This window comes from Phytophthora sojae, assembly GCF_000149755.1.
Source record: "Phytophthora sojae unplaced genomic scaffold PHYSOscaffold_3, whole genome shotgun sequence".
Taxonomy (NCBI): Eukaryota; Oomycota; class Peronosporomycetes; order Peronosporales; family Peronosporaceae; genus Phytophthora; species Phytophthora sojae.
Window position 1 is genome coordinate 1,231,338 of NW_009258117.1, and position 25,444 is coordinate 1,256,781.

General features: G+C 53.2%; 9 protein-coding genes across 9 annotated transcripts; 3 read left to right on the forward strand and 6 right to left on the reverse strand.

The window, feature by feature from the left end:
* Nucleotides 1–3,305: 3,305 nt before the first annotated feature.
* PHYSODRAFT_372971 (hypothetical protein) lies at nucleotides 3,306–3,778 on the reverse strand (the record flags this gene model as incomplete). The annotated part of the gene is made up of 2 exons (XM_009523981.1): nucleotides 3,306–3,508; nucleotides 3,673–3,778. Coding segments are annotated over 2 exons (309 nt in total), but the record flags the coding sequence as incomplete, so codon positions are not given.
* A 604-nt stretch (nucleotides 3,779–4,382) lies between these two features.
* Nucleotides 4,383–5,510, reverse strand: PHYSODRAFT_327780 (hypothetical protein; the record flags this gene model as incomplete). The annotated part of the gene is made up of 1 exon (XM_009523982.1): nucleotides 4,383–5,510. One exon carries the CDS (start codon nucleotides 5,508–5,510, stop codon nucleotides 4,383–4,385), a length of 1,128 nt encoding a protein of 375 aa, XP_009522277.1.
* Nucleotides 5,511–7,346: 1,836 nt separating this feature from the next.
* Nucleotides 7,347–8,573, reverse strand: PHYSODRAFT_491778 (hypothetical protein; the record flags this gene model as incomplete). Its single annotated transcript, XM_009523983.1, has 1 exon — nucleotides 7,347–8,573. The coding sequence occupies one exon, from the start codon at nucleotides 8,571–8,573 to the stop codon at nucleotides 7,347–7,349; it is 1,227 nt and encodes a 408-aa protein (XP_009522278.1).
* A 324-nt stretch (nucleotides 8,574–8,897) lies between these two features.
* PHYSODRAFT_285296 (hypothetical protein) lies at nucleotides 8,898–9,410 on the forward strand (the record flags this gene model as incomplete). The annotated part of the gene is made up of 1 exon (XM_009523984.1): nucleotides 8,898–9,410. A coding segment is annotated over exon 1 (489 nt), but the record flags the coding sequence as incomplete, so codon positions are not given.
* A 2,592-nt stretch (nucleotides 9,411–12,002) lies between these two features.
* Nucleotides 12,003–14,438, forward strand: PHYSODRAFT_253449 (hypothetical protein; the record flags this gene model as incomplete). The annotated part of the gene is made up of 1 exon (XM_009523985.1): nucleotides 12,003–14,438. One exon carries the CDS (start codon nucleotides 12,003–12,005, stop codon nucleotides 14,436–14,438), a length of 2,436 nt encoding a protein of 811 aa, XP_009522280.1.
* A 144-nt stretch (nucleotides 14,439–14,582) lies between these two features.
* Nucleotides 14,583–15,827, reverse strand: PHYSODRAFT_253357 (hypothetical protein; the record flags this gene model as incomplete). The annotated part of the gene is made up of 3 exons (XM_009523986.1): nucleotides 14,583–14,996; nucleotides 15,023–15,668; nucleotides 15,814–15,827. The coding sequence occupies 3 exons, from the start codon at nucleotides 15,825–15,827 to the stop codon at nucleotides 14,583–14,585; spliced, it is 1,074 nt and encodes a 357-aa protein (XP_009522281.1).
* A 369-nt stretch (nucleotides 15,828–16,196) lies between these two features.
* PHYSODRAFT_354213 (hypothetical protein) lies at nucleotides 16,197–16,642 on the reverse strand. Its single transcript, XM_009523987.1, has one exon. The coding sequence runs from the start codon at nucleotides 16,632–16,634 to the stop codon at nucleotides 16,302–16,304; it is 333 nt and encodes a 110-aa protein (XP_009522282.1). The 5' UTR covers nucleotides 16,635–16,642; the 3' UTR covers nucleotides 16,197–16,301.
* A 226-nt stretch (nucleotides 16,643–16,868) lies between these two features.
* On the reverse strand, nucleotides 16,869–17,627 carry PHYSODRAFT_403457 (hypothetical protein; the record flags this gene model as incomplete). Its single annotated transcript, XM_009523988.1, has 1 exon — nucleotides 16,869–17,627. A coding segment is annotated over one exon (759 nt), but the record flags the coding sequence as incomplete, so codon positions are not given.
* A 3,631-nt stretch (nucleotides 17,628–21,258) lies between these two features.
* On the forward strand, nucleotides 21,259–22,164 carry PHYSODRAFT_364141 (hypothetical protein; the record flags this gene model as incomplete). Its single annotated transcript, XM_009523989.1, has 1 exon — nucleotides 21,259–22,164. A coding segment is annotated over one exon (906 nt), but the record flags the coding sequence as incomplete, so codon positions are not given.
* Nucleotides 22,165–25,444: the final 3,280 nt, after the last annotated feature.

A 25,444-nucleotide genomic window follows, 5' to 3' on the forward strand; every position in this document is an offset into this window, starting at 1 on the left:
TTATCACGCGATTGGTATGATAAAGTGGCCTCACCACTTCCATAACCTGGCTTCGGACAGTTGATAACTCGTCCAGTTCTTGTCTTAGTGCTTCGATTGTCTCCTTAGATACAACGCCTTGCAGCCGATCGGATAGGTCGCTCGCACAGTGCACTCGAAAGTTGATGACTATCCACGTAGTGGCACAACAAAGGGTGTAAACTCGAAAGTGGTATATACCACCAGGCTTCATGGGGTTGAACATTATCAATCTCCGCCCGTACTTGGTTTTGGAGGCGACGCTCGCCTCATCCAGCGAGACATCTCTTCCGACCTCTACGTACTTCCCTTCTGTGATTTTCAGCATATTCAGAAGCGGGCGAATTCTCCTGACAGGGTCCACTGGCTGCGGTGGGGCCGGCGCAGTAGCAGTATTCTGAGATCGTCGCGAAGCTTGTTGAGAATTCGATGCCGAGGTAGGAACGGAAGAATTTTCAGTAGGTTGGGTTGAGCTACTCGTCGTCGTAGCATCTTCCGACAACAGCTCGTCAATATCAATAGCATCAGGATCGGCGTGAGTCTCAGCTGTATCCCCACTACTAGCCACCGCGGTACTTGAGCCGCCATCAGCACTCGCTGCACGAGCAGCTTTTGGCACGTGCCTGAAACAGAAATGCTGGCGCAACAGCTTAAAGCGGCTCAGTGCCATCACCTTATCCAGACCTGGGTGGTTGCCCCCCACGATGCAATCTTCTATTTGCCTTCCCCAATAATTGGCGTATTCGCCCTTGACCACCAGTTTCATAAAGAAAAGAATTCCAAGGAAAGTCATCAATTCTTGTAGGGTGAACGGTTTGTTGGTGCTGAGCTTCTTCTCCAACTCATGCGCACGCATCGCCTTGTTCGTATGGTGCAGAACTTCAACCCAGTAGTAGACAGGAATATAGGCAAAGAAACTCGACGATGCCGAATGTTCAAACAAATGGCGGAAATGAGGGCGAACTCTCGTCTTGACATTGCCATCCGGATGCTGGTATAAGTCTGAAGGACCATTGATCTGTGCAGTAGGATCGAACTTCATGTTGGTGATACTTTCGACTTCGGGCAATGAAGATGGAAGAATTACCTCTGGATCATATCGCTTAAAACTCTCCTCCACTTCTTCCAAATCGCTGTCGTCCTCAACAATACCAGATTCGGTGCTGTCTGGTTGACAAAGGGACTTCCAGGCCGGCTTAGACGGCGATGCCATCATATTTTTATAGTTCTCCATGCCACGCTGAACGACACTCATGCTTATCCACTTATCGGCCTTCTGGAACTGCGTGTCAATCCAATGAATCTGAAACAGCGCTTTCTTCTTGTCAAACCTAGAGACTCGGCCAACAATGTAAGCACTTCCTGCACTTCGAATATTCGGCCTGATAGCCAGGACTCTTTGGCAGGCGAGTACGCCACAAGCTTCTCGACAAACAGCTGAGGCATTGCTGCGGCAGTGGGCGAAGCTGAATCGCGCGTACTACTAGTCTCCGTCACGACAGGAGGGGCAACAGTAGCGTCCGATGTAGTATGGCCGATCATTGCACTACTGCCAACCGCACCGCCAGCTCCACTGGGCGTCGTACTCTTCATCGCTGATGCTAAGCTCCGCTGTCGCTTGCGAGGCTGCTTCTTTCGCGCTGGAGATGAAACCTTGCGTTTAGAAGGTGCCTTCTGCTGTTTGTGCTGTATAGTTGACCCACGTCCTCGCCGAGGCTCCGTCAGCGCTTGCGCTTCACTCGAACGATAATTCGACGGTTGAATCCTTGCCAAAGCTTCATGCTGAGTCTGACCACGGCTATCACTCAGGACCTGCTGGAAGCGCGGTTCTTGTCTTGTGTCCGTTGCTTGAGTTCCTGCTCCAGCAAGGGGTGGAGGCTGTTCATCACCCGCTTGAACACGCTGCTGAATAAAACCCTCCATGCTTTACGATCCCTGCTGCCAGAAGAATCGTTATGGTGTGCAGCCTCTTCTTGTCACTGCGGCACGAAAGCCAACGCCGATCTTTTGTTTCGATACTGAAATCAAGATGTGTGCACCGGTATCTAGCGGATGCATCTAAAATGAAGGATGTCTGAAGAAGGCCACCACGACGTCTGCGTCTACTCCAACGACTTTCAACTGCGCGAACAAATCGACTTCAGCTGATAGACCACGCGCCAGAAGCCCGCGCCCAGCTGATCAAGGGTATCGAGAACACCCGCAGTCCAAAGGTAAACAACTCAGCTACGTGGATGCTGGAGTATACCAGCCCTGTTGCTACCAGTAAAGCGGCAGACAGCATGGGCTTCATGAGTTTTGCTGCGAGGCTGCAGGTGGGATTGGGAAGGAAGACGTGACGTTGCCGTCGGCTGTACACCCAGGACTGGTTTTCAGCACGAAGCTCGATGCAGCTCAGCGACGCAGACGGAGTTCCCGGTCCACATGCACGGCATGTACTGGTGCGCGCCAACATACAACCGACTCGACTGGGTTTTGGTACGCAGGCCTGAACTTGGTAGTTGACATGATCTTCATGGCGTCGCTGTGTCCAACCCAACGGTGCTCCCCGAGCGTGCCGCCGCTGACCTCGTTCCAGACTAATCAGCGGATCTCCGGCGTGGGGAAGTGGGCGCGGTGGCGAGCTCCGGTTATGCAAACGCTTTGACGGCGCACAGATGCGGGTGACGGTCAACATCTTCCTTCTGCTGCCCTTCGGAAGCCCACAAACATCGTCCACCGAATGCCCGAGCAGTGGACGCCTCCTTCGCGTCGCTGCAGCAAACAGGCCAGCCTATCTTTCACATAATTACAAATAACACCAAGCGCTGTTAGCCAATAGACGAATTGTTCGGTCAATTATTGGGTTTCAGCCAATCATTGCATCCTTCCAAAACGTGCCAATCTGGACCGTTCTATAGTGGGACAACCAAACGTGCCAGAATGGCCCGTTTTAGTTTTGCTACAATTGATCTAGTATACTATACAAATTCAAGTAATTCGCGAAAGGGTTAAAAGAAGTATCGATGCGGAGCTGCCGGGAAACCTTCAGAGAGCGAACACAGCTTCCTCCAGCCGGGTCTCGACTGGTACTTCTTCAAAAACTCAGAGGCGAATCCGTGCGGGTAGTGCGAGTACAGCCAATCCACAAACTGCCAGTGCCGCATGTACGATCTCGGTATGGTCGACAGCGCGACAACGAGATCGCCTCTGCACTCCAAGCAAACGTAGACCACAGCATCGAAATGAGCAGTATCCATTGCACCCACAAGGCCATTGGCCTCCATGACATTTCGGCCGATGTTTCTGTGCAGCCAATGCACGACCTGGAAATGCCCCTCCTTGACGGCCAGTCGGAAGGCAGCATCTGTACAACCCTCAGTTCGGTTTGAATGCAGCCATTGCACCACGTCAAGATGCCCATTCTTCGCGGCGTTGTCCATCGCCTCAGTCGTGCACCCTTCGTTCCGCTTTTCGTGCAACCATTTGACAATCCCCAGATGTCCATTGGCTGCCGCGCCATTAATAGCAGCTCTAGTACAGTCCTGGCCACTATCAGCTAGCCACTGCAGTATCCCGAGATGCCCTTCAGTGGCAGCAGAGTCCATGGCGCGGTCGAAGCAAAAAACGTTTGGCATCGGTACTTGATGAGCCACTTCACTTCATCAACAAGACCGTTTTTGGCTGCCATTTCAATCGCTCGTGTCGTGCAGCCCTCAGAACGGTTGACATGTAGCCATTTTACAACTTCCAAGTGCCCGCTTCCGGCTGCGGTATCCATTGCCGCTAAAGTACACCCTTCGGTTCGATTGTCATGGAGGTATTTGACCACTTCCAGGTGTCCATTTCCTGCTGCGGCATCCATTGACGCTGCAGTACAGCCCCAATCGGTATTCTCGTGTAACGAGCTTCTTATCTTGCCCAGCTCGTGGGGCAGATCGTATTGCTCCGCTGCGCTCGTTCGCCCGCGGGAACTGGAAGTTGACTCCGTGCTGGCCGACAGCAGCTAACCGAGCTACTGCGCCGGATCGTCCGTACACACACGAACGTATCCAATTTTATTAAGGAGGCTAGATTACTCAATAGTCCTCAGCCAACTGGTAGCTATCAGCCCACAGCCGACAACTAGAGCTAACTACACTCAGTCAATACAAAGAGAGTTCACCCACGCACGCGAGCTACTAACCCTCCACTCGTTCGCCAGTAGCAGCGGAGCGCCCGTCGACACTCCACCACCACTTGTCCGTCACTCGTCCAGAAGGAGCTGTCGCCCCCAGCAAGAGCTTTCGCCCTCCCTCGTTCGTTGTCCGGCAACCCGTCACCAGGCCACCCAACTCGTAAGTGCTCGCTTGCTCCAAGCACGCTAATTCTCAACCGCTTGCGCCTCACTCGTTCGCCACCGCTCGTTCTTCTCCAGCCCGAAGGCCAGCTCGCACTGCCGACCCTTCAGCTTCGAGAACTTCTTCGTCAGCCACTCCCAGCCGTCCGTTCCGGCTGCCACTGCTCTCGGAGCGACCGTTCGCTGCCAAGATCGCGTTCGTGCGGCTCTCCGCACCCACCGTCGTCTGGATCTCGCGACCCGCCACCACGCACCCATGCCAGCCGCTCTCGTCCGCCATGCCCCACTCGTCGCCCGACTCGTGCGACCAGCTACCGCTGCTCGCCTCCGTGGTCACCATGCCGTGACCGCCATCTGCCCATGTCCTGTTACACGTCTTCTCCACCTGCAGAGTCTTCCACGACTCTGCCGGCCTGATACAGTCGATCGTACTCGCGTACGGACACCCAACACCGTTCGTCATCCGTCGCTGCTCCACGCTGTCGTCCACGTGTGCGTAGGGGCTGCAACTCGTACTCAAGTATGTAGTGCCAGCTCGATTCCGTCGTCGCCGTCGTCGTAGCTCCACCAGGAGCTCGTCCTGCAGTCTGGACTCGCTCGCACTCGCCACTGCTCGTCCATCTCTCTTCTTGCCGTGTCCTGCAGTCGCTGCACGTGCAGGAGCCGACGTTGCTCCCACAGTTTCTCCTGCCGTCGCTGCATCACCTTCGCGTTGGAACGCGCCTTCATGTTCCAACTGCGCTTCCAAGTCAGCCGCTACGTCTCGTAATAGTTCAGCGGGGTAGCGATAAGTGACTAAAAATGAAACATGTGCCACAAACTGCTCGCACTCGCCGCTCTTATCCTCTCGTTCGATCAAGTAATTGTCGTATCCCGCAGGTTCGATGATCTTCATCGGACCAATCCACTGGTGGACGAACTTGGACGCTTTCGGTCCTCTCGGCGGCCGATACATCCATACACGATCCCCAGCTTCAAAGGTTCGTCTCTGTTTCACTCGTCTGTTGTAATAGCGCGCTTGTCGTAATTGCTCACGTTCCCGTGCCTGCTCAGCATACCTCTGACTGCTCGCCAGCGCCGCCAGCAGTCGTTCATGGTACTTCGTCAACTCGCCCGCCTCAGCAACACTCGTACGTCGTAAGAGCTCGTTAGGACTCCTCAGCTTACTCCCCATCGTCACATTCGGAGATAACTTGACCGTTGAATGTTGCCCAGAATTGTAGGCATACACCGCGCAGTCTACCCACATGTCCCAGTCGTGTTGCTCATCCGCATTCATGTACGTGGACACACAATCCTTCCACGTACGATGAAATCGTTCAACCAATCCAACCATCTGCGGTCTGTATGGTACAGGGTTCGTCTGTTGCGCTTGTAGCATCGCCACAAGCTGCTCGATCACTCGCCCCGTTAGTTAAGGTGCGCCATCCGTCAACAATTCTCTAAATGGACCAAAGTTTAACACCACGTGCTTTATCAGAAACTCCGCGACGTTCTCAGCCGTGTGGTGGTGTACGGTTACCGCCACCGCGTCACCGGGTTACGTATTCGACCGCTGCGATCACGTATCGTTGGCCGCCATCACTCATAGGCAAAGGACCAGCCACGTCCAAAGCCCATCGGTCCCCCACGTCTCCGCCCTTCATACTCCGTAATGGAGGGATCACTTCGCGCGGGCGAGCCTTGCGACTGCCGCACTTCTGACACCCAGCCACCCATCGTTTAACTTCTCGTTGCAGGTTCGGCCACCAATAGAGTTGTGCGATTCGAGCGTGGGTATGGGGCGCTCATAGTGGCTTGCACAGGGTTTAGTCGGCAAGAAGTTGTGGTGCTATCGTAGTCTCAAACTCTTCTTGGTAGTAAAGGCACATCCAGTCCATGAATGCCCAACGCTGCTTCCGAATAGAGCAGCCTCGCAGGGCTTGGATGACGTCGCATTCGTCTCGTTCTCTGTGGAGATAGAGCGCAATATCGTACTGCTTCTTCGACTGCTAACGCCGTGCAGCCTTCCGTTCGAAGATATTCCACCCACTGGAGCATCTCCATGTGGCCTTGAGCTGCAGCCTCATCCATCGCTGCAGTGGTGCAGCCCTCCGATCGCTGTACATCAAGAAACCACACCACCTCTAACCAGTTGTTCTGGGCAGCCACGTCCATTGCTAGTGTAGTACAGCCCTCGCTTCGATTCGCATGGAGCCACTTGACAATCTCGAGATACCCGTTCCCAGCTGCTCCAACCATTGCGATAGTTGTGCAGCCCTCAGTTCGATTCTCGTGTAGCCACTTTACCACGTCCAGTTTGCCGTTCATGGCAGCGAAATTCATCGCGTCGGTCGTGCATCCTTCCTGTCGGTTGCCGTGGAGCCACTTGACAACGTCCAGGTGGCCCTGAGACGCCGCCAAATTCATCGCGCGCGTTGTGCAGCCCTCTGTTCTGTTCTCACTGAGCCACTCGACCATTTCCAGGTTGCCTTTGGACGCTGCTGTGTCCATGGCGTAAGTTGTGCAGCCCTCGGACCGATTTTCGTGTAGCCATTGCACAATGTCGAGATCGCCGTTCTCTGCAGGGGCTTCTTTCAGCTCGTTATGCAGACACTTGACGATATCAAGATGACCACTTGACGCTGCACTGCTCATTGCATACTGTCCATCATCGCAGATACCGCTCGCTCGGAGCAGACGAAGAATGTCGAGACGCCCATTTCGAGCGGCATCGGAGTCTCCCAAGCTGGCGCGACAGCTCTGAGGACAATACGGAACTACCCATTCGAGGACATCAAAGTGGCCGTGGACCACTGCCTTATCGAGCTGCAGGATAGATTTATTGGCCTTGAAGAAATCTTCCCCAAGTTCTTGCACAATCCACTTGGCTGTCTCCAAGTGTCCATAGTCCACTGCTCCCGCCAGAGCCCGCCACAGCTTCGTTTCCCCGGGTAAGCTGCAGACCCATTTGAGCGCCTCAAGGTTCCCATTTTGCGCCGCTACAGCTGCCCAGAACTCCTCCGCGTGCTCAATTGCTTCGCCGCTCATGGATCGATGCTGACTGCGATGGGACGCGGTTGATACTCGGCAAGTGATCAAATAATTTGGCTATGGACCCTGTTTGGCGGGCATTTTCGAGAATCGTTAACAGACTGTTGCTCTCCGGTGAAACTTGGTGTTCAATGCAAGAACGCACGCTTATTCCAGCTCGAATTTGGCTTTGCAGTATTCCGGAAGAGGAACACAGCGATCGTACAGCCTCCAGCAAATTTCCATTGTAAGCAGTGTTGGTAGTAGGGCCGACAACTCGTTGGGTACGAGCAATGATACGAAGCGTTCGCTGGTGGAGTTCTTGTAATTCCACTGCATTTTGCATAATGTCGACAATCACAATCGCCACCAGCGTTGACATCGACAAGCTCTGCATAAACGTCGCCAGGTACAGCGCATCGAAAAAATCGACAGTGAAAACGGCGTGGACCGGGATCATGTCCTCTTTGTGCGAAGCTGCCATGGCAAACACCTTCTTTATCACCAGCCGAAATGCCGGGAGTAGCATAATTACTGGCAGCTCGTAGTTCGTGTGGTTTGTCTTAGTGAAAAGCACTTGGTAAAAAGGGTACACGACGTAGAGGAAAGCTTGCAATATCGAGATTTGCTTCATTCGACGAAGTAGCTCGTGCTGATGAAAGATTTCCCAAAACGCACGGGACCCCATCACAATCCTGATGTAAGCCAATATAATCAGCGAAGTTACTCCACCAAGCGTGAACATATAGAATGGGATAGGAAATACCCACACCGTCGCTGCCGCTATTCCACTCGAAATGTATCCAATCCCGGTAGCAATGCAATAGAAGATCGTGCATAGAGTAGAGATCTTATGAATGCCTATCCACAGCCGCAGGTGAACAGTAGTTGCAATGCCGACAGCAATTCCAACTATTCCCACGCGAAACCAAAAGCCGTAGTTGGCCTTCCAGCCAGCCGCTGGGTCTTGAAGAGGAATACTTTCTTGCAACAAAACGACTGCAAAAACTAATAGTGGACTGCCGACGGTAACAAGCAACACTCGAGTTAACGATGTGTCACGAGAATATTCCTCCAGGGCCAGCATCCTTTCAATCGAGTACTTCCCCCCGTAGTGCGCGAGTTGAACTGCGAACCATGCGTCGACGAGCTTGGAGAACCGGGCTTTGCAGAATCCACGTAATCTTTCGCGTCTGGATGCAGGAAGCGGTGAGGTTGAGGACATCGTGCACACCTCAGGGCCCAACATATCGTGACTTCTACTTCAAGGTAAAGTTCCTCGGGTGTATTCATAGGTCTCTTGCCACGAATTATTTTTGCTGTCCAAAACATATATGCTCCGAGGGCAACCCAAAATGCAACACCAAAGCCGAGCGGAGTCCGGTCCCTCTACCTGTCTACCAATGGCGGACTGCCATCGGATGATACCTGATTCAAAGCGTTCCACTTCCCTCTAGAGTCCTTCAATGACCGCAAGGACCTCTCCCAGGTGATCGGTCACACGACGCGGACTCCCTCTAACAAGACTTCATTTCTCGTTTCTCCCTCGAAACCTCAAGCTCGCCGGGACACCATGGCCAAGGAGAAAGAATGGTACTACGCAGTGGCGGTGGGCAGACGCCCGGGGATCTACCGAACATGGCCGGAAACCGAGCAGCAGATCAAGGGGTTTTCTAAGGCCAAGCATGAGAAGTTCCTCACTGAAGACGAAGCACGCCAGTTCGTGAAGACGTACCAGAGCGGTAATGCCATCGACACCGGTAACCTGAACGCTGACGTACCCCGAGGCGAAGATGACGTGGAAGTCCTAAGCCAGCAACTGGGGTCAATGGGAGTCAGGGATACCATCCAAGGAGGCGATATGTGGGCCGAAGAACTACGAGCCCGGCATGACAAACATCTCGTCTCGTTTTGTGCCGGTAGCGCACCTCTGAATGGACGCGAGGGCTGCACAGCGGCATACGCAGTCTCATTTCCTCTGGAGAACATTCGTACTCATGCCATGGCACTTATCGACCACCCGACGAACAATCGTGCTGACTGCCTAGCGGCAAAAGATGCCGCAGCTATTGCTAACCGACTGGACCCGAAGCAGCTACGACCTCTTGTCATCTACACCCGATACCAGGGGCTTGTGCACGCGATGGCAGACCATAACGGCGAGCATAGGCGGATCACTCGCTGGAAAAGGAACGGCTGGAAGAACTCGAACAAGAAGCCTGTGGCGAACCAAGACATCTACAAGGAGTTGCTAGAAGCCGAAAACCGTCGCGTCATATCTTGGCGCTTCCTTGATACGGACACAGATCCCAGTTGGCTTCTTCGGCTTCACCAGCAGATTCATGATGAAGCTCAGAGCAAGGCAAACGCTGTGGCTCGCGGTGCTTAATCGATGCGTCATCAAACTTCAGCAGACATTTTGACCAAAGCAGGGCCCCGCTATATTTCATGAAAACCCGTGGAGAACCTAAGGCGATTATCTTTTCATTCTAAACTCACACTTTTGAATTGAATACTGCATCGACTTCTTGCACTTTATTCTAGTTGGTCCGTATTGAAGATTTTCACGAGTGGAGCAGTGAAAATAGCTTTTTAGAAGGAAGGCAGGAAGTTGAAACCAACGCAGATGAAGACGTAGAACAGCGTTAGTTTCAGACTTTCTTTACAGCGCTCACAGCGTTAGAAAAGCGACCCTTCGGCTCTCTGCATTCGCCTCAGCAACATGCCGCGTCTAACGTCGCGATCGACACTGCATCTCCTGCCTGAGGACGTAGCGGCAGGCGCCTTCCCTCTACCAATATATGCCCGAGTCGTCGGTATAGAGGGGGACGAGGTCAAGTTCCGAAGCTTTGACGGTGAAGAAGGTGCGCTTTGCTGCCCCGAGTGAACTAAGTGTCTTTTACGTGGATACGGGCGGCGGTGAAGGCTGGGGACATGGAGGCACTGAAATGGGTCTACAATCTGCCCGGTCGCGATGGAACTCCCACCGGGGCTCTGGACGCGGCAGTGGAGAGAGAGAGAGAAGGTAGTCTATTGAACCTTAGTTAATAGCCTCCTGAAATTTTCTAAGTCTTTTGATCAGCGCTGACTCCTTCCTCTTGAGCCACGGCGCTGGGGCTGGAGGTGAATCTGGAGGTTCAGCCTCAATCGTGATGGCTACATAGCAATCCAGACTCTGGATTCCAGAGTGAGCTGTAGCCGAAGCCCATTTGTTCTGGTTGATGGCTTGTTCCGTTCACTGCGTGCCACTGCTGTTATTTGCCTCAGGCAGCTGGCCCACATGTATTCCAATTGTTGTGGAGCTCTTCATTTCTTTCCTTCGTGGACGACTTGGTTTCGAATTTGCCACAGCAGTGCGTATCCCATACTACACAGACTCCACCATATCCGCCCGAGAGCGTCTTCGTAGTCTTTGTTCCATTTACCATAGCATTCCAAAAGCACTCGCCGCATTCTGTCACTGACAGGAGGATCTACTGGACGCGGCAGTGGAAGACGGGAACGTAGAGATGTTACGATGGCTTCTTGAGCGTTTCGACGGGTTTGTGGATCTGACTCCAGTGGTCTCGTTTGGACACTACGACACCATTGACTGGCTGCTGTCTGCTTATCGCAAGCGGTGATTCGGTTTACCGAAAGCTGTGATGAATGCTGCCGGATGCGAAAAGATCGATATCGTGCGCCTCCTTTTAGACCACGACTCAAGAAAGGGTGACGGCGTAGCAGTAGCCATGACCGCTGCTGCTGGACGTGGCCACCTGGAGTTGCTTCAATGGCTACATGAGAGCAAGACGGAGGGCTGCACAGCCTCACCCATGGATGCTGCCGCTCGCAACGGCCGCTTGGAAGTTGTGAAATGGCTGCATGCCCACAGAACGGAGAAGTGCACCAGAGAAGCAATGGACGATGCAGCAGCTAATGGGCATTGAACTGTGGTCAAATGGTTGCATGCACACAGAGCGGAGGGGTGTAGCAGCAAAGCCATGGACGAAGCAGCAGCCAACGGACATCTGGATCATCAAGAACCGAAACGAAGGCTGTTCAACCCGCGCCATGAATTCTGCCGCTGCTGAAGGCCATCTCGAAGTTGTGAAGTGGCTGGCCAGGAGCGGGAAGGTCTGTACTACAGCCGTGCGGCAGGTAATAACCACCTTGGCCTTGTAAAGTGGCTACACGCGAACCGGAGCGAGGGCTGCACGACAGAGGCAATGGATGTGGCCGCGAAGAATGGGCATCTTGAGATGATGAAGTGGCTGCATTCCAACCGAGTTGAGAGGCCGCGATGAGCCTAGCAGTCAAGAACGGCCACTTGGCGATTGTGCAATGCCAAAGGTGCCAACAGCGCGGGGGTTCAGGCTCTTGAAGTCGCTTTGTTGCCATTGTATTGCTTACGTGGAATGCAACGGTCTTGGTAGCACTTTCGAAGCGCGGGTGTTGGAGTTTCTGGACTGGATGTACGTGATGTACCCGGCCGAGTTCGTGTCTGCGTTCCTGGAGAAGTCCCAATCCAGAGAAGTGTGTGGGCGAAGTTATGCGTGACGAAGAGGACGTTTGGCTGCATAACTCGATGGCTACACTCCCGCGCTTTAGTGACTTCAGTAGTATACTGACATTTTTTTTACATTTTCGCTGCTCCGAGCAAGTGCACGCTTTGATGGAGCGCTTCGTGGCGTCTGCGCCGCAGCAGGGCGGGCGCCCCAGCTTCCCTCCGTCGGTGTCTCCGCTATCGCTCTCCTCCCCCGCTTCTCTGACGTCCGTGGCGCTGCCCCCGATCCCGTTCTCCGCCACCGAGAGCTCCAGCGACGTCGACAACAGTGATAATGCGGACAAGGAATCAGATCTGATCTCCAAATCAATTCTAACTGAGGAGGATGATATGCTTTCCGAGAGGCAATTGATTGCCCGAGGGAGGGTTCTCTTACAAGCCTACCAGTCTCAGAAGAAGCAGTGGCTGCAGAATGATGCTGGATATGACTCACGAGAGAGCCAGGATCAGCCGCCGGATAGCCCGGACTCGACCGTCAACATCTTCCAGCCGATGGTGGAGTCTAATGGGGAATACTCTACTTTAGAATATTCATCACCGACCAAGCGAGCGGTAGCACACCTGACTACGGCCGATGCACCGTCAATTGATACTAAACTGAAGGGGTTATCCCCTCCTCCTCCACCACCAAGCTCACCCCCTCCTAGTAGTATGGTCAGTGGGCTGAGTAACTTCAGTATCGGGCCACTTCCCACGTCGGAGCTGAAGATCAACACGCCGTTGTCGGGAAACCGGAGCGAGAAGAGCTGGACGGACTTTATGCAGCTGCTCAAGACCAACGGGCGCATGATGGACGTGGTGGACGCTCAGCTGGCCGAGATTTGGGGCGAGTTGGTGTCCACTGATGAAGCCGCAAGAGGACACCAGCCGCTGCTGGATAAACTGAGTGACGCTGTGGCGCAGTTGTTGCAGCAGAAGCGGGAGGCGGAGGTAGCTATTGCAAAGCTGGCGGAGGTATTGGGCTCGCGTGTGTTTTTGGCCGGCAAATTGTCCGACGACGCGGTGCAGTTCGTGAGTAACCAGTTGAGGCTGGAGCTGGACGCATCTGAGGCGCTGGTGGAGCGAGTGAAAGAGGACAAGGCCGCGTTCAAGAAGGAGGACGCAGTTGTGAGGCTCAGCGTCAATGGAGAATGCAGCTCGGCAGAAATTGAGACGCTGAAGGAGCAGCTGAAGGAGAAGGAGCTGGATTTAGAGGCCAGCCAAGCTGCTGTTGCGAAGCTGAAAGACCAGTTAGCGCGGCAAAAGGAGTCTGCAGCAGACAAGCAAGCTTTGTTCGAGCGGGCCATGGAAGTGAAGTTGCGTGAGATTGATGCGCTCTGCAGTGAAGTCGATCTGCCGTTGGACTATCAGCGAGTGAAAACTGCGGAAGGCGTTGCTTGCTACCGCCGAAAGAGCGATGATGCTGAGAACGAGCTGGAAGACCCTCGAGTGTCGATTGTGATTCAGCGGCGCTTGACGGCTGCAGCCTCGGCTGGTGGAGACGATAAGGAAGCTAGCCCAGCGACCAGTGAAGACCCAAGCTCCAGTACTACCCTCCGCACTCGCGGTTTCAGTGCAATGGCTCGCGACTACGCAGCCCCTGATAACGTTATGCGGCGGTCGTTCTCGACACCGCATATTTCTCACGACGATAGCATATTCGAGGATATTCACGTTCCGCCGGATGACGGACGCAAGCATACGATCGAGGATTTCTCCACTCCATTACCTGCTGGCTGGGAGATGCGCGTGACAGCTTCGGGTGCAGTATTTTTCTTCAACAAGTATACGACGACAACTACGTGGACGGACCCGCGGTTGCTTGGAGCGGCACCAACGTCTCCCTCAGCTGATCATAGCCCCAGTCAGCAGAAACCGGTTGTTCGCAACCCCAGTGTGACAACGTCAGAGTCTCGTCCGTCAAGATCGAACTCGACTGCGGTCAACGCAGATGTCCCGCCACCGCCATTCTCTAGAGATGAGAACAATGACGATGATGACGATGTAGAGTACTTGGACGTGGTGTTTGAGGACGCTGGCCCCATTGGTATCCATTTCCAAGCCAACGTTCCTGATGCTGGGGCTACAGTGAGGAGTTTGCTGCCGGACATGGCCGCTGCCAAGAAGGGCGTCCTCGAGCCATACGACGAACTCGTTGCTGTGAACAAGAATGCGGTGGGTTTTGCGCCATTCCGGCACGTGATGTTGTTGCTCCAAGGAGGTTTGCGGCCGCTTACACTCACGTTCAAGCGGGATCTTAATCGCCCGCAAGGTGTAATGCCTCCTCTTGCCGATGCGCCGTTAAGCGATGGTGGGGTTTCTCTCGTGAGCGCGAGCGATGCGTCCGACACCCACCTGGACGAAGAGGTCGTGATTGATGAAGGAACGGTTGTTGATTTGGAGCAGCTTCGAGTTCCTGTTCCTTCTCAGAATCAAGCAAACGATGCTGCACCCGCGAGTGGGAGCGAAGAGGAGGACATGAATGTGGCGGACGTCATCATCACCAACCTCTTTTCACTCTTCTGGAAGCCTCCAGAGACGACTGGCGAAGTGCAGACTGTATAGCGACGGAGTGGAGCGAGCAAGTAAGCCGTATTTAAGGCATTTTTTGACATCCTATCGACGTGGAACATTCCTCACTCTTCTTAGTATTGTGAATCGATGTTTAACCTTCTGGTTCCGTTATGAATGAGTTGTATCTAGGACTGCTCAGAGCGGCAAGTGCAGAATCGTCGGGCGAGCGATGGTAATGTCTCCGATGGTTTGCTCAATGACCGGCCACCCAGGCGACGAGGTGATGACTTCCACGACGGGTTCGCCCTGTGCGTTCGCGTAGCAGAGCACCGTGTCCTCGGATTTGGTCCCCGCGACGGACGGGTTCCACGCGTACGCCTGGTTCAAGCCCATCACTCGGTTCACTGACGGGTTGGCCACCCATTCACGGCTCTTGTAGGCCGCGCAACCTCCTTGGTGGTGGAACTTCCACTCGCCGTCGAACCCCTTCTGGGCGTAGGCGTCTTGAGCGAGCTTGAGCATGTCTCCAGCCTTGACCCCAGCGGTGCGCGTGTTTGCCATGACCACAGCGTCCACGTACGTTGCCGCCTCATGTCGACGCAGCAGGTCCTCTGGAATGGAGGCGTTGGGCGTACCAGACGAGTTGTAGAGGCGATGAGCCCGGCACGTTGACCGCAGATCACCAGCATGGCCTTGTTCTTCACGCGCTTCTTCGTGGGCAGCCGGTGGCGGATGTTGTCGACGCGTTCATCGGCCGCGACGAGCATCACCACAGGCGTGATCCCGCGAGCCCACATCTTGGCCGAGAGCTGGCTGGCGATTTCCCACTCGGTCATATCAGGGCGAACAACTCGGGCCACTTCACCGATCAGCTCTCCGCAGTCCTTACCGAGAGCACGGAAGACGTCCATCTCGTACGCTGTCAATGTGGAGCGCAGTTCAGCGAGGCGAGCAGCTAAAGTGGGGTCCGCAGCATCCACCGCCACTTTGTCGCTCTTGGCAAGTTCCTTGGCCATGTCGACGGCGCTGCGCTGAGCGTGCCACGGGTCCTGCACCAGCGTGATCTCGCTCTCAAGGCCCCGCATCTCCTCGTTCACCAAGCGGTGGCCCTCAATCTCGTTCGTCAGCACTGCAACGCGCGAGGCGTCCACGCAGATGGAGCCCACTCCACCTTCCGTGGCCATGAAGACGTAGCTGCGAGCGCCACTTGTGAGCCACGCAAAATTGGCGGAGAGACTTAACACCACTGCATCGTGACCCAATTCCTGCAGCAAACCCCGCCTGTTGCACACAAACGAATTTGTGAGACCATCACACAATATATTGGGAATCCGCTGCGAGCTGCTTACGGACACGTGGGCCACTTTGCTCTCGAAGTCTGCCTTGCGCTTGATAATGAATGTCGTGGTCGAATGCGTCCATGTACTTGAGGTCGTTCATGCTTGCTGAGGGGTCTTGTGCTTCGAGGTCGAATTCGGAAATGATCCTGTACCGCCGGCAAATCGGACTCAGTGATCCGTTTGACAACCCAACTTCAACCACTCACCTCCGTTTTACAAAGTTTGCTTCAGCTTCACCTGAAACCGCGCTAGCAGTACATGTACAGTATTGTGCTTTGCGTAAATAGATCGATCTGTCCCTTTCTTTGATCTCGTTTTATTAAATCGATCTCGATTTATTATACAAACTCGAGGAAAGCTCCAAGTCAAAACGACAAAACGTTTGCAAAGCACAATACATGTACAGTTGTTCCTATTGTCGATAACTGCCTAGCTGCTAGCTAGTGTACGAAGTATGCATAGCAAAATTAACGAAAAATGTACGTGTACTGCACTGCCTTACTGGCCGTGGTTTCCTCATCGCCACCGATACAAATGTGCAAGTTCTTCTTCGGTTCCGGAATGACAGTTCGGCTTAGCTGGAGCCGCCCTGCTTCTTGTTGAGCTGGTCCCGGAAGTCTCGCTGCAGCATGCGCATGCCGCTGACGGACTCCGCCGGAATTCCCTTTTCGTCGGCGTAGATCAGAAGCTTGGCAATCCATTTCAAACGCTCCTTGAGCTCTTCAACGCCGAGTCCGCCCTCTTCATCCGATGATTTCGGTTTGGCCTGCGGAATAGCGACCTTCACTGACTCAACTGGCGCGCAAAAGTCTTCGTCCGTAGGCTCCTCCATGATGATTTTCTCTTCTGGCAGGTTCAGCAGCTCCTCCACCGTCAACGGATCCGCTGCGTGCAGCCAAGACAGCATGACGGCGAGCTCCTCCGCGATGGCTTCTTCCTCGCCACGATATTCGTTCGCAAGGTTCGCATTGATGTGAAGCAGCCCAGTTTCCTGCCAGTCCCTGACGATCACCGCTGACGGAACAGCATCCCAGCACTCGATGCACCACGTTATCGCCTGCTTCACCCCCACACTGTCAAACTTGGCTGCTGTGCTCATGTCTGCGTCCGCGTCCAATTGGTCCAGCGCTTGCTGGATCTGGCGTCGTCGGTACCGCTGCTTGAATGCCGTCACAACGCCCGCAACAAGCGGCTGCAAGTTGTTCTCCGTTCCCGACGGAACCAACGCCACCTCGACGTTCCTCAGCTCCTGCGGATTGAAGCCAGCATGCACTGCCACGCTGTCAACCAGCATAATGCACTTCCTCTGCTGCTTGGCGAACTTAGTGTCCACATCCTTGATCCACTTAATGAATATCTCCCGCGCCATCATCGTGCTAGAGTTGCACACATAGTTCATCTCCGCCGCGGTGGAGCTCGTGAACCCCCTGGGCTTCTCCGCCTTGCCAATAAACAGTGGCGGGAGTCTTTCAGACCCGTCGGCATTGCAGGCCAAGCCCACCGTCAATCTCTTGGTCATCTTTCGACCCGATCGATCGGGGAACATGGTGAAGTACAACCCCGTTTCGTCCATACTGAAGATGTCGTGGAGGTTGTAATTCTGCAGACGGCGCTGCAGATCCAGCACCGCCGCCTCCACTGATGACTTGGTGTCTTTATGGGCTCGTAGGCCTCCGAACCCGTGCCGTTCATTGAATTTGTAGAGCCACCCATTGGAGAAAGTTAAGGGCGTGTCGATCTGGAGAATCTCCGCGAACCTCGCGGCCTTGGCTCGGATGGCCTCCCCCGTAACGGGCACGCCAGTTTCTTCACAGTACGAGACCCAGCGAGCTAGTGCCGTGTCCAGGTTGGGGAACCGCACGGTACGGCGCGACTTGGAGGTCAACTCCTCGGTTGTCATAGTCTCCAGGTCGTTTTTCCTCTTGAGGAGTTTCGAAATCATGGCCTGCGACGGCTTGCGCGGCAGCGCCAGCGCCTCCTGCGCCCAGGCGGCCAACTGGCTCTGCGTCAGCTTTGGGTTCTGCTCGCGGTAGTTGCATATCTCCAGCCGCTGCGCGTTGGTGAACGACGAGCGCGCGCGCTTGGGCTTCTCCCCCGGGGTCGCCATCGAGATTCTCGGCGGGAATGCGGGTGATGATGATGAATGGGAGAGAAGCCGGTGGGCGGAATGCGTACCATTTCTAGTGGTACAAACCCGTGTAAAGAACTATATCAAGAAATAATCAGTATTAAAGGGATATATTCACCAATTCTTCTCGTTTAAGCGCAATTAGATGCGTTGCTGAGTCTGGGAGGTAGATTTAGGGCGCGCGTCGTGTGAAGACGTTCGGTAAGATAGCGTATCCGTAATAGTGCAACAAGCCATAGCATGTCGGAGCAACAATAGATCGGTCCGTGTTTTTAATGGGGGGGGCATGCTCGACATCGATGGTGTTGTTCAAGAGCGTTCGTATCCGATTCAACATTAGCCCATCAAGGATTTTGCAGAAGCCATTTAGCTGGTTCACACACGATATCATGATGTCAAAGACCGCCAGGGGCCTGTGGCCAAGAGTGTAATCAACGGAGAAGGGGGTGGTCTATTTCTTCATGTGAGTGATGCACAGGGCTTCGCATTAACCACCTTTGAGCTGTACCACTACAGGTAATACGGATGAATGGTGTGCATTATTATAGTAAAGCATGCTGCACAGAAATAGGGGGGGGTCGAACCTGGCAAAAACGGTGCTTACTTTTTGGGAAATTTTCTGCTCATTTCCGAAGTAAGCCACCTCCAGAGGTGGCTTATTTGTGAAATGAGCTGCTTATTTCTAAGTTCAAGTTCGACGTTGCGAAAGCATACTTAGCCCCCGACACCTTCTGGTCTCGGATCGGGGTGCTGCGAGCTCGCCTAGGTGAAGCATAGCTCTCGTCCGCGACGCCATAGCCGCAGGCGGCCGCGGGCATGAACGTGCAAGGACTGTCCGTAGGTGTGTGCGCATTAGGTGTCGACTCGTAGCCAGTGGGGCGCTCTCCAAGCTGTCTGCGAGGGCATGAAAGCTAGCTATACGAGACCCGCAGCATGAGTGTTGCGTATGTTCTGCTGTCGCGTGCTTACTTCGCTAGGCTCTCCGTAGCGGCCGCCAACACCACCTCCGAGAATACCATCGAGGGCGCGCACGCTACTGCGGGTGTTTGCGCTGTGGATACTGCTCTAGCGCGCCCGAGCGCCTTCTCGGCTTCGCCACCTACGCCGGGAAGGGGGTCATCGTATCTCACTAAGTGCGATCTCACATTTATTGAGCAATTTCTGACTACCCCGTATCGCTCAGGTTTTGCTTATCTTTTGGTCATTTTCTTGCTCAGATATTGGGAATCCCTTGGCTTACTTTTTAGGAGGGATTTTCCAGGTTCAACTCCCCCTAATAGACAGGGTGTGTAGTAGTACAGTACTACTGTAGTACAGTAGTAGATACAGCAGCAGTCTAATGAGCTCCCAAAGATTTACTAGGATAAACTATAGTATCCACATAAGTGCGATTCACAGCTAGTAAGTACGAATTGAGAACTGACCGGATACTGGCTTTGTAGTTTGCTGTTATACTGTTGCGTAGTCTACTGTAGAGTCGTGTGCATTTCGTAGAGAACTTAAATAATTATGAATGAAAGTATAGGATGGAGCGCGTTTCGGTGGTTCGATATCTCGGTCATCCATGCCACGGGAGCCCAGATCGACAGCAGGAGTCCTATTCAAGCCCATTGCATGCTAAAGTGTTGGGATTCAATGCCATTTGCGGCCACTCTGCGTACTGGTAGACATGGCCCCGTCTGTATTACGACCGTAATAATACAAACTACAACTATAGTAATGCAGCTAATACACAAGCCAGATAGTGGTACACCCAGTAGCAATACAGTAGGCATGGGGTACTGTATTAATACCGTATTGAGTATTGTGAATTCCGGCCAAATTTGCCGAATCGGGTCGGTTTTGGGGCCCCTGTCCAACCGACCAATACAAACATCAAGTCACTTGCCGAATCGCCGGCCAACAAACATATGGTTCTGTGCCAGCATGTCAAGCCCAATCCGTACTTAGTAGGGAGTCAAGGGGGCATAGACAGGCGACCATAGTCAACCCAAGTGCTTTGGCGATTCGCCGGCGGTTTGCCACGATCGGAAAATTAGAGTAGAACTCACAATATTACCACTTAATGCTAAGCCCTGGTGATGCACCCATTTGCGGGGGAGCAGTTAGAATGGTCCTTAACAACGAGTTAACCCCTTGAACCCAAGCGCCTGGACTATACAAAATAAGGACGACTTCTTAACGTGGACCATACAAGTTAACGATTTCTAACCTTGCTTTTTGTATTGGCCCATACAAATGTTAAGTCGAAGAGGGGCAGGTAATGTATCCTTGCTTTCCCGATCCTCGATATAGACAGACTTTTAGAAAGTCCATCTGCAGATCAAACTTGCAATGAGCATATGCTGTTTTGCAGACAACCGCCTCCCGCCACTTAAAATCGTGTCTCACTTTAAGATTTCCTCCCTCGGCCGCAGAACCCCACGCTGCTACAGAAAATGGCATTTCAAGCTCGATGGCGCGAGCTGAAGAAGGCTGGCTGGACCTCCAAGCGGCCCACTGGTCTTTCTGTTGACTTCATATATCTCATGCCGGGCAAGACGATCAAGGACGTCAAAGGATAGGATGTGTTTGTGGGCGAGGAGGCCCTAATGCAGTATCTGGACAAGCTCGACCTTGGTAAGACTACATGCTGTATTTGATGGGCATTTGCGATTGTGTGCTAAACCGAATGCATGAGCAGATGCACTCAACGGGAAGAAGCAGGCGCGGCGCGACGGATCGGCAAATGCTGCGCGACGTCGAAAGGATGCGAACACTCCCAAAGCTGCGAATACAACCATACCTGGTGCAGCAGAACCTACGTGTATTGTGTGCTGAACAACCTACGCCTGCCTTGTTCTAATTGTGTATCTGTATGCAGCTTCCCGTGACAGCACACCCGCCGGAAGCTCACCGCTTCGCTCACCTGCCAGTGGTCTGCCAGGGCAGACCCAGGCTTTGCCCCCCGTATTGACGTTGAGGCCCGAATCTACCCCTAGACCAAACGCGCCAGCGACCTCGGCTATCCTACAAGCTATTTCCTCGCACGACACGACGTACTCACCCGGAAGTGACGGCGGTCACTCCGACAGCAGCATTGAAGGTACATCTTGTATGGTTATCTTGTATGTCCAAACTATGTATATCTAATGTTGTATCTGACCCTCTATCGTGTACTAGACACGACAATCAGGCCACAAAACCTTGATCCTGATTTCGAGGAAGCACATGAGAGCAGCGATTCGGCGGACGACTTAGAAGATGAAAACCAGTCCGAGACCAATGCGACCCAGCCCGGTATTCCCGAAGAATCAAATGAAGACTCGCAAATTAATGAACACTCAAATGAAGGTTGGTCAAACTTGTATGTACATGTTATGAATAGTGCTAACGTGTATCTTCGGTTTATGTTGTACCTGCAGATATCAATCATGCTGCAGCCAATGATGACCCAAGCAAGTTTGCAGTGTTGGAATCGGACGCTGAGAACGACGATGGGGATGATGAGGACCTGCCTGGCGATACCGCTGGAGATGATGCTGTGCAACTGCCAGTCCCTCCGGAAATGCGATTCGATGGTCCGTTGCTGTCGTCACTCGGTGGGATGGAGAACATTGCGTCAGGCGCAGTGCCAGACACATTTTTGAAAGAGATGGGTGTGAATGGCTGGTCTGAGTTGGCAACCCACACGCCGTACGACTACCTGCAAGAGCCTTATGAGCTCCGGTCTCCTGCTTCAATGTGTGAAGACTATCCACACCTGTACGGTGGTGACTCTGGACCAACCCCAAGAGCCTTAGCAGCTGCCTCGACTCCTTCGGGAGCTTTCTTCTACTTTCTACAGCCTCAGCTTTGGGAGGACATTGCTGCTGAGTCGACCGACTACTTTTCGGCGAATATCGACGAGCGTGTCGAAGGCCAACACGCAAAACAAGTCGCGCGAGAACGCAAGCACCCTGAATACAAGGCCAAGTCGCAAGAAGCTATTCACGAGGACGTGCTGAAAGCGCCACCCATCGAGTCGAGAGAGCTGTGTGTCTTCATCGGTCTTTTGATAGCACGCTCCGTTGCACCAAACAAGGAAAAACTGGCGAATCATTGGAAAACGAGGAAAGAAGGCGCGATACCTCGCGGTTGTTTCGGGTGTTTCATGACGCGTGATCGGTTCATGCATATCTCCAGAAATCTACATTTCAGCCCGAATGATGATCCAAAGGCCACGACAGACCGCGCTTGGAAGCTGCGTCCAGTTACCGACGCACTACAGGTGCGGTTTGCTGCTGGCTACACGCCACCTGCCATTATGGCGTTTGACGAGGCGCTGTTGCCGTCGCGCTCTACGTTCAATCGCATGCGTGTGTACATCAAGGACAAACCCCACAAGTGGGGCACCAAGTTGTTCATGCTGTGCTGCTCAACTACGGCTTACTGCATTCGGTGCGTATCGGGCGCGTCTTCTGACACGCCTGCTTTTTTTGGTCCACAAGTTTCTTTATCGTGTATGGTCCAAAGTAACACTTTGTTATCTTGTATACTCCAGCTTTGAAGTATACTGCGGAAAAAAAGAGAGAGCAGGCCAGACAAGCTCGACGGATCACAAGTCCGGCCCTGCCGCCGTAGCCCGCAATCTTCAGCAAGTGTTCGGCCCAACCGCCCCTCCGAGTGGAGAGATGAGGCTCGTCGTCATGGATCGGTTCTATTCGCCTGTGCCGCTGTCGATGCAGCTCGTAATAATGGGTTTTTACTCTATTGGTACGGTACGGACGGATCGCCAAGGGCTGAGTACGAAGCTTATTCCAAAGGAGAAAAAGGGCGACAAGAAAAAGCCGCCAAAGATCCCCAAGAACCGACCAGCGAATATTGAACGGGGGACGTCCATCATGGCTGACTCCTTGCATGTTCCGGAGATGCGGGTTTTGCGTTGGTGGGATACCAGGGCTGTGCATGTACTGAGTACCGGTGGTAGCGTGCAACAGGACCGCATCGTTCGACGCGACGCGATGTCAGGAGAGCAACAGGAAATCGCTTGCCCCCGTGTCGTCAAGGATTACCAGACGTACATGGGGGGTGTTGACGTGCACGACCAGTTACGACTTCAACGGTAAGTGATCATATCTTGTATGTACAAGTTATCTGATTTCTAATCGTGTATCCTACATTGTACAGATACTCGCTACAGCTTTGCATCAAGTACAAGAAGTACTACAAGGGACTTTTCCTTGGCCTCGTGGACCTAGCGATTATCAACACCTACATCGTCTTCAATGCAGCCCGTGCAGCTTCAGGCCTCCCCAAGACGAGCCACGTGAAATTTCTGAAACAGCTTCATCTTGAGCTGTGTCAGCTCACCGACGAAGACTGGGAGGTCCTCAGTAATACTGAGAGCTTTAAAGCGACGCCGTCCAAGACGCCACAGGCGCGTGCAACTCGCCGAGCTCGCCACAAGCCGCTCCCCAACGATGAATGGCGGCCTGGGAACAACAACCAGGGCCGGAAGCGCCGAACAAGAGCATGCAAGGTGTGCTCTCTGCTCAAGGGCAGCAGCAGCGCCAGTGGCGGTGATTCATCAACGTACTGCAGTACGTGCACGTTACAAACCTCGTCGAAGAAACCTATGGCGCGGCGCGTCTTCCTGTGCTAGAAGAAGCGCCACACTGTGAAGGGAGAGCTGCGTTCGTGCATTTATATCTGGCACAAGTGCTGGGGCAATAGCGCTCTGGCACCTGCACCGCAGCGAGGAGGGAAGCGATCGATCCGCGCTCGGGCTCCAGCGCGGCGCCAAGATGAAGTCGGGGATGAAGCAGGAGTCGAAAGCGGTGGAAGCGCAAGTGATGAGTCCACGGTGGGCGACTCACGCCCGTCAAAGAAGGCCCGTCGTGTACACGATGCGGCGGTTACTGATTGAACAGCTGATAGCGAGGCTACATTTCTATTGAGTTTCAGTATAGCAAAATTTTACGCCTTTCTGATCGGCAGCAAATGTTTGTGTGGACGCAGTTATGCACTTCTTGTTCACGGCCGTGTTCGTCGCCGCAATGCCTCTATCACATGCATGTACTGGTTTTGTGGCAGCGCATACCTGTTATGAGTGGTAACGTGTATTTCTCACTGCTGAAAGATGGAGCATACACGTTAGCGAGGAACGCCATCCATGAAGTTTAGGTTTAGCATGCGACTATCCACTATACAAGTTATGAAATTATATAGAGGTTCGTATAGTAACCCTTTCCCGCACATACACGTTAGAACGTCTAAGCCTTATGCGCATTTGGGGTACGGTACTACCTCGGTTTCAACGGGTTAAGAGAAAAAGACGGGCTGCATCCCCGACATTGCAATCATTCTTGCTTGGCTAATTGCTACGAATGATGCCGTCGGTTCAAGCAGGATCCATCAGCTGCGAATATTGCCATGCAAGTTAAAAACATGAACGAATTACCACACCATTTTCCTGCACTTATGAGGCAGGAAAATGGTGTAATAATTCGTTCATGCACCGACCATATCGACGCACGGGGCCATTTCGTAGACAAACGACCATTTTTTCATGGTGTCCTTCCACGCGAATTTTGTTTTACCACATCATCATGTTGTCCTCAAATTAATCCCTGTTGGGCTTCCCAATAGCTAGCTTACGCTTCCGACCTCCCAGTAAAAGCAAGTTGGTAAAGCTTACGGGTTAGTGTGGTGGCCGAATATTGCTCGGTCTCCACAAGGAGCTCAACGATTTTCGGGTCTCAAAGCTAATATGTTTGCAACATTTTTTGTTAACTCGTATTTCCCCGGGACGGCGAGCAACCACACTGGCGCGGTCGCAGGACTCGCTTTGCGGAGAATAGACTGGTTATGACGCTGCAAATACGTTTAAGCACCCCACACCTTCACGAAGAGCCAAGCCACACGCCCTCGGCCACGATTGGCCGGAGACACCAAGTTCCAATGTTCAGCGTAAACTCAATGCACAGATGGCTGATTACCATGTACAACAAAGATCGTCTTGCACGTAAACTTACCTTCATCTCGGGTCAATACAGTCCTATAGGCGGCATGGGGGCTAACGTAGCTTAAAATTGTCCATGTCAGTCATCGTGCGTAAGGTCATCTGTTCTCCGGTCATTTTTACGGTAATAAGGCAAGACCTGGCTCAGTGAGTCCTGCCTAGCGCCCTACTCACATGCAATCACTTTTCATAGCGAGCCTTAACAAAGGGAAGGCGGCTTCAACCGAGAAAAAGGCTGCGGCGGATCTGACCACAACATTCAGGTAGCTTCCGATAGCTGACAAAGCGACGAGACCTAAGCCGTTTTCGTCTCCAAACGCCGCGGTAAAAAAGCTGACCCGATCCGAATCGCTTCCGATTGTAAATGCTTTCCAATCCAGGGATGTCGTGCGCATGGCTGGGAGTACTATTAATACCAACAAGGACCTTACGAAACTTGGCCGGTCGGAAATTGTGTAGTGAAGCGATACATTTTCGGGTGATTATCCTTTAGTATTTTCTCAAAAATTTTGCCAGAGCGGTTCGAAGAACCTGCATGGGCATCCAGCCTGGGCGCATTAGTATTTTACAATTTATTGCGGCTATCACCGCCAGGAACACTATGCTA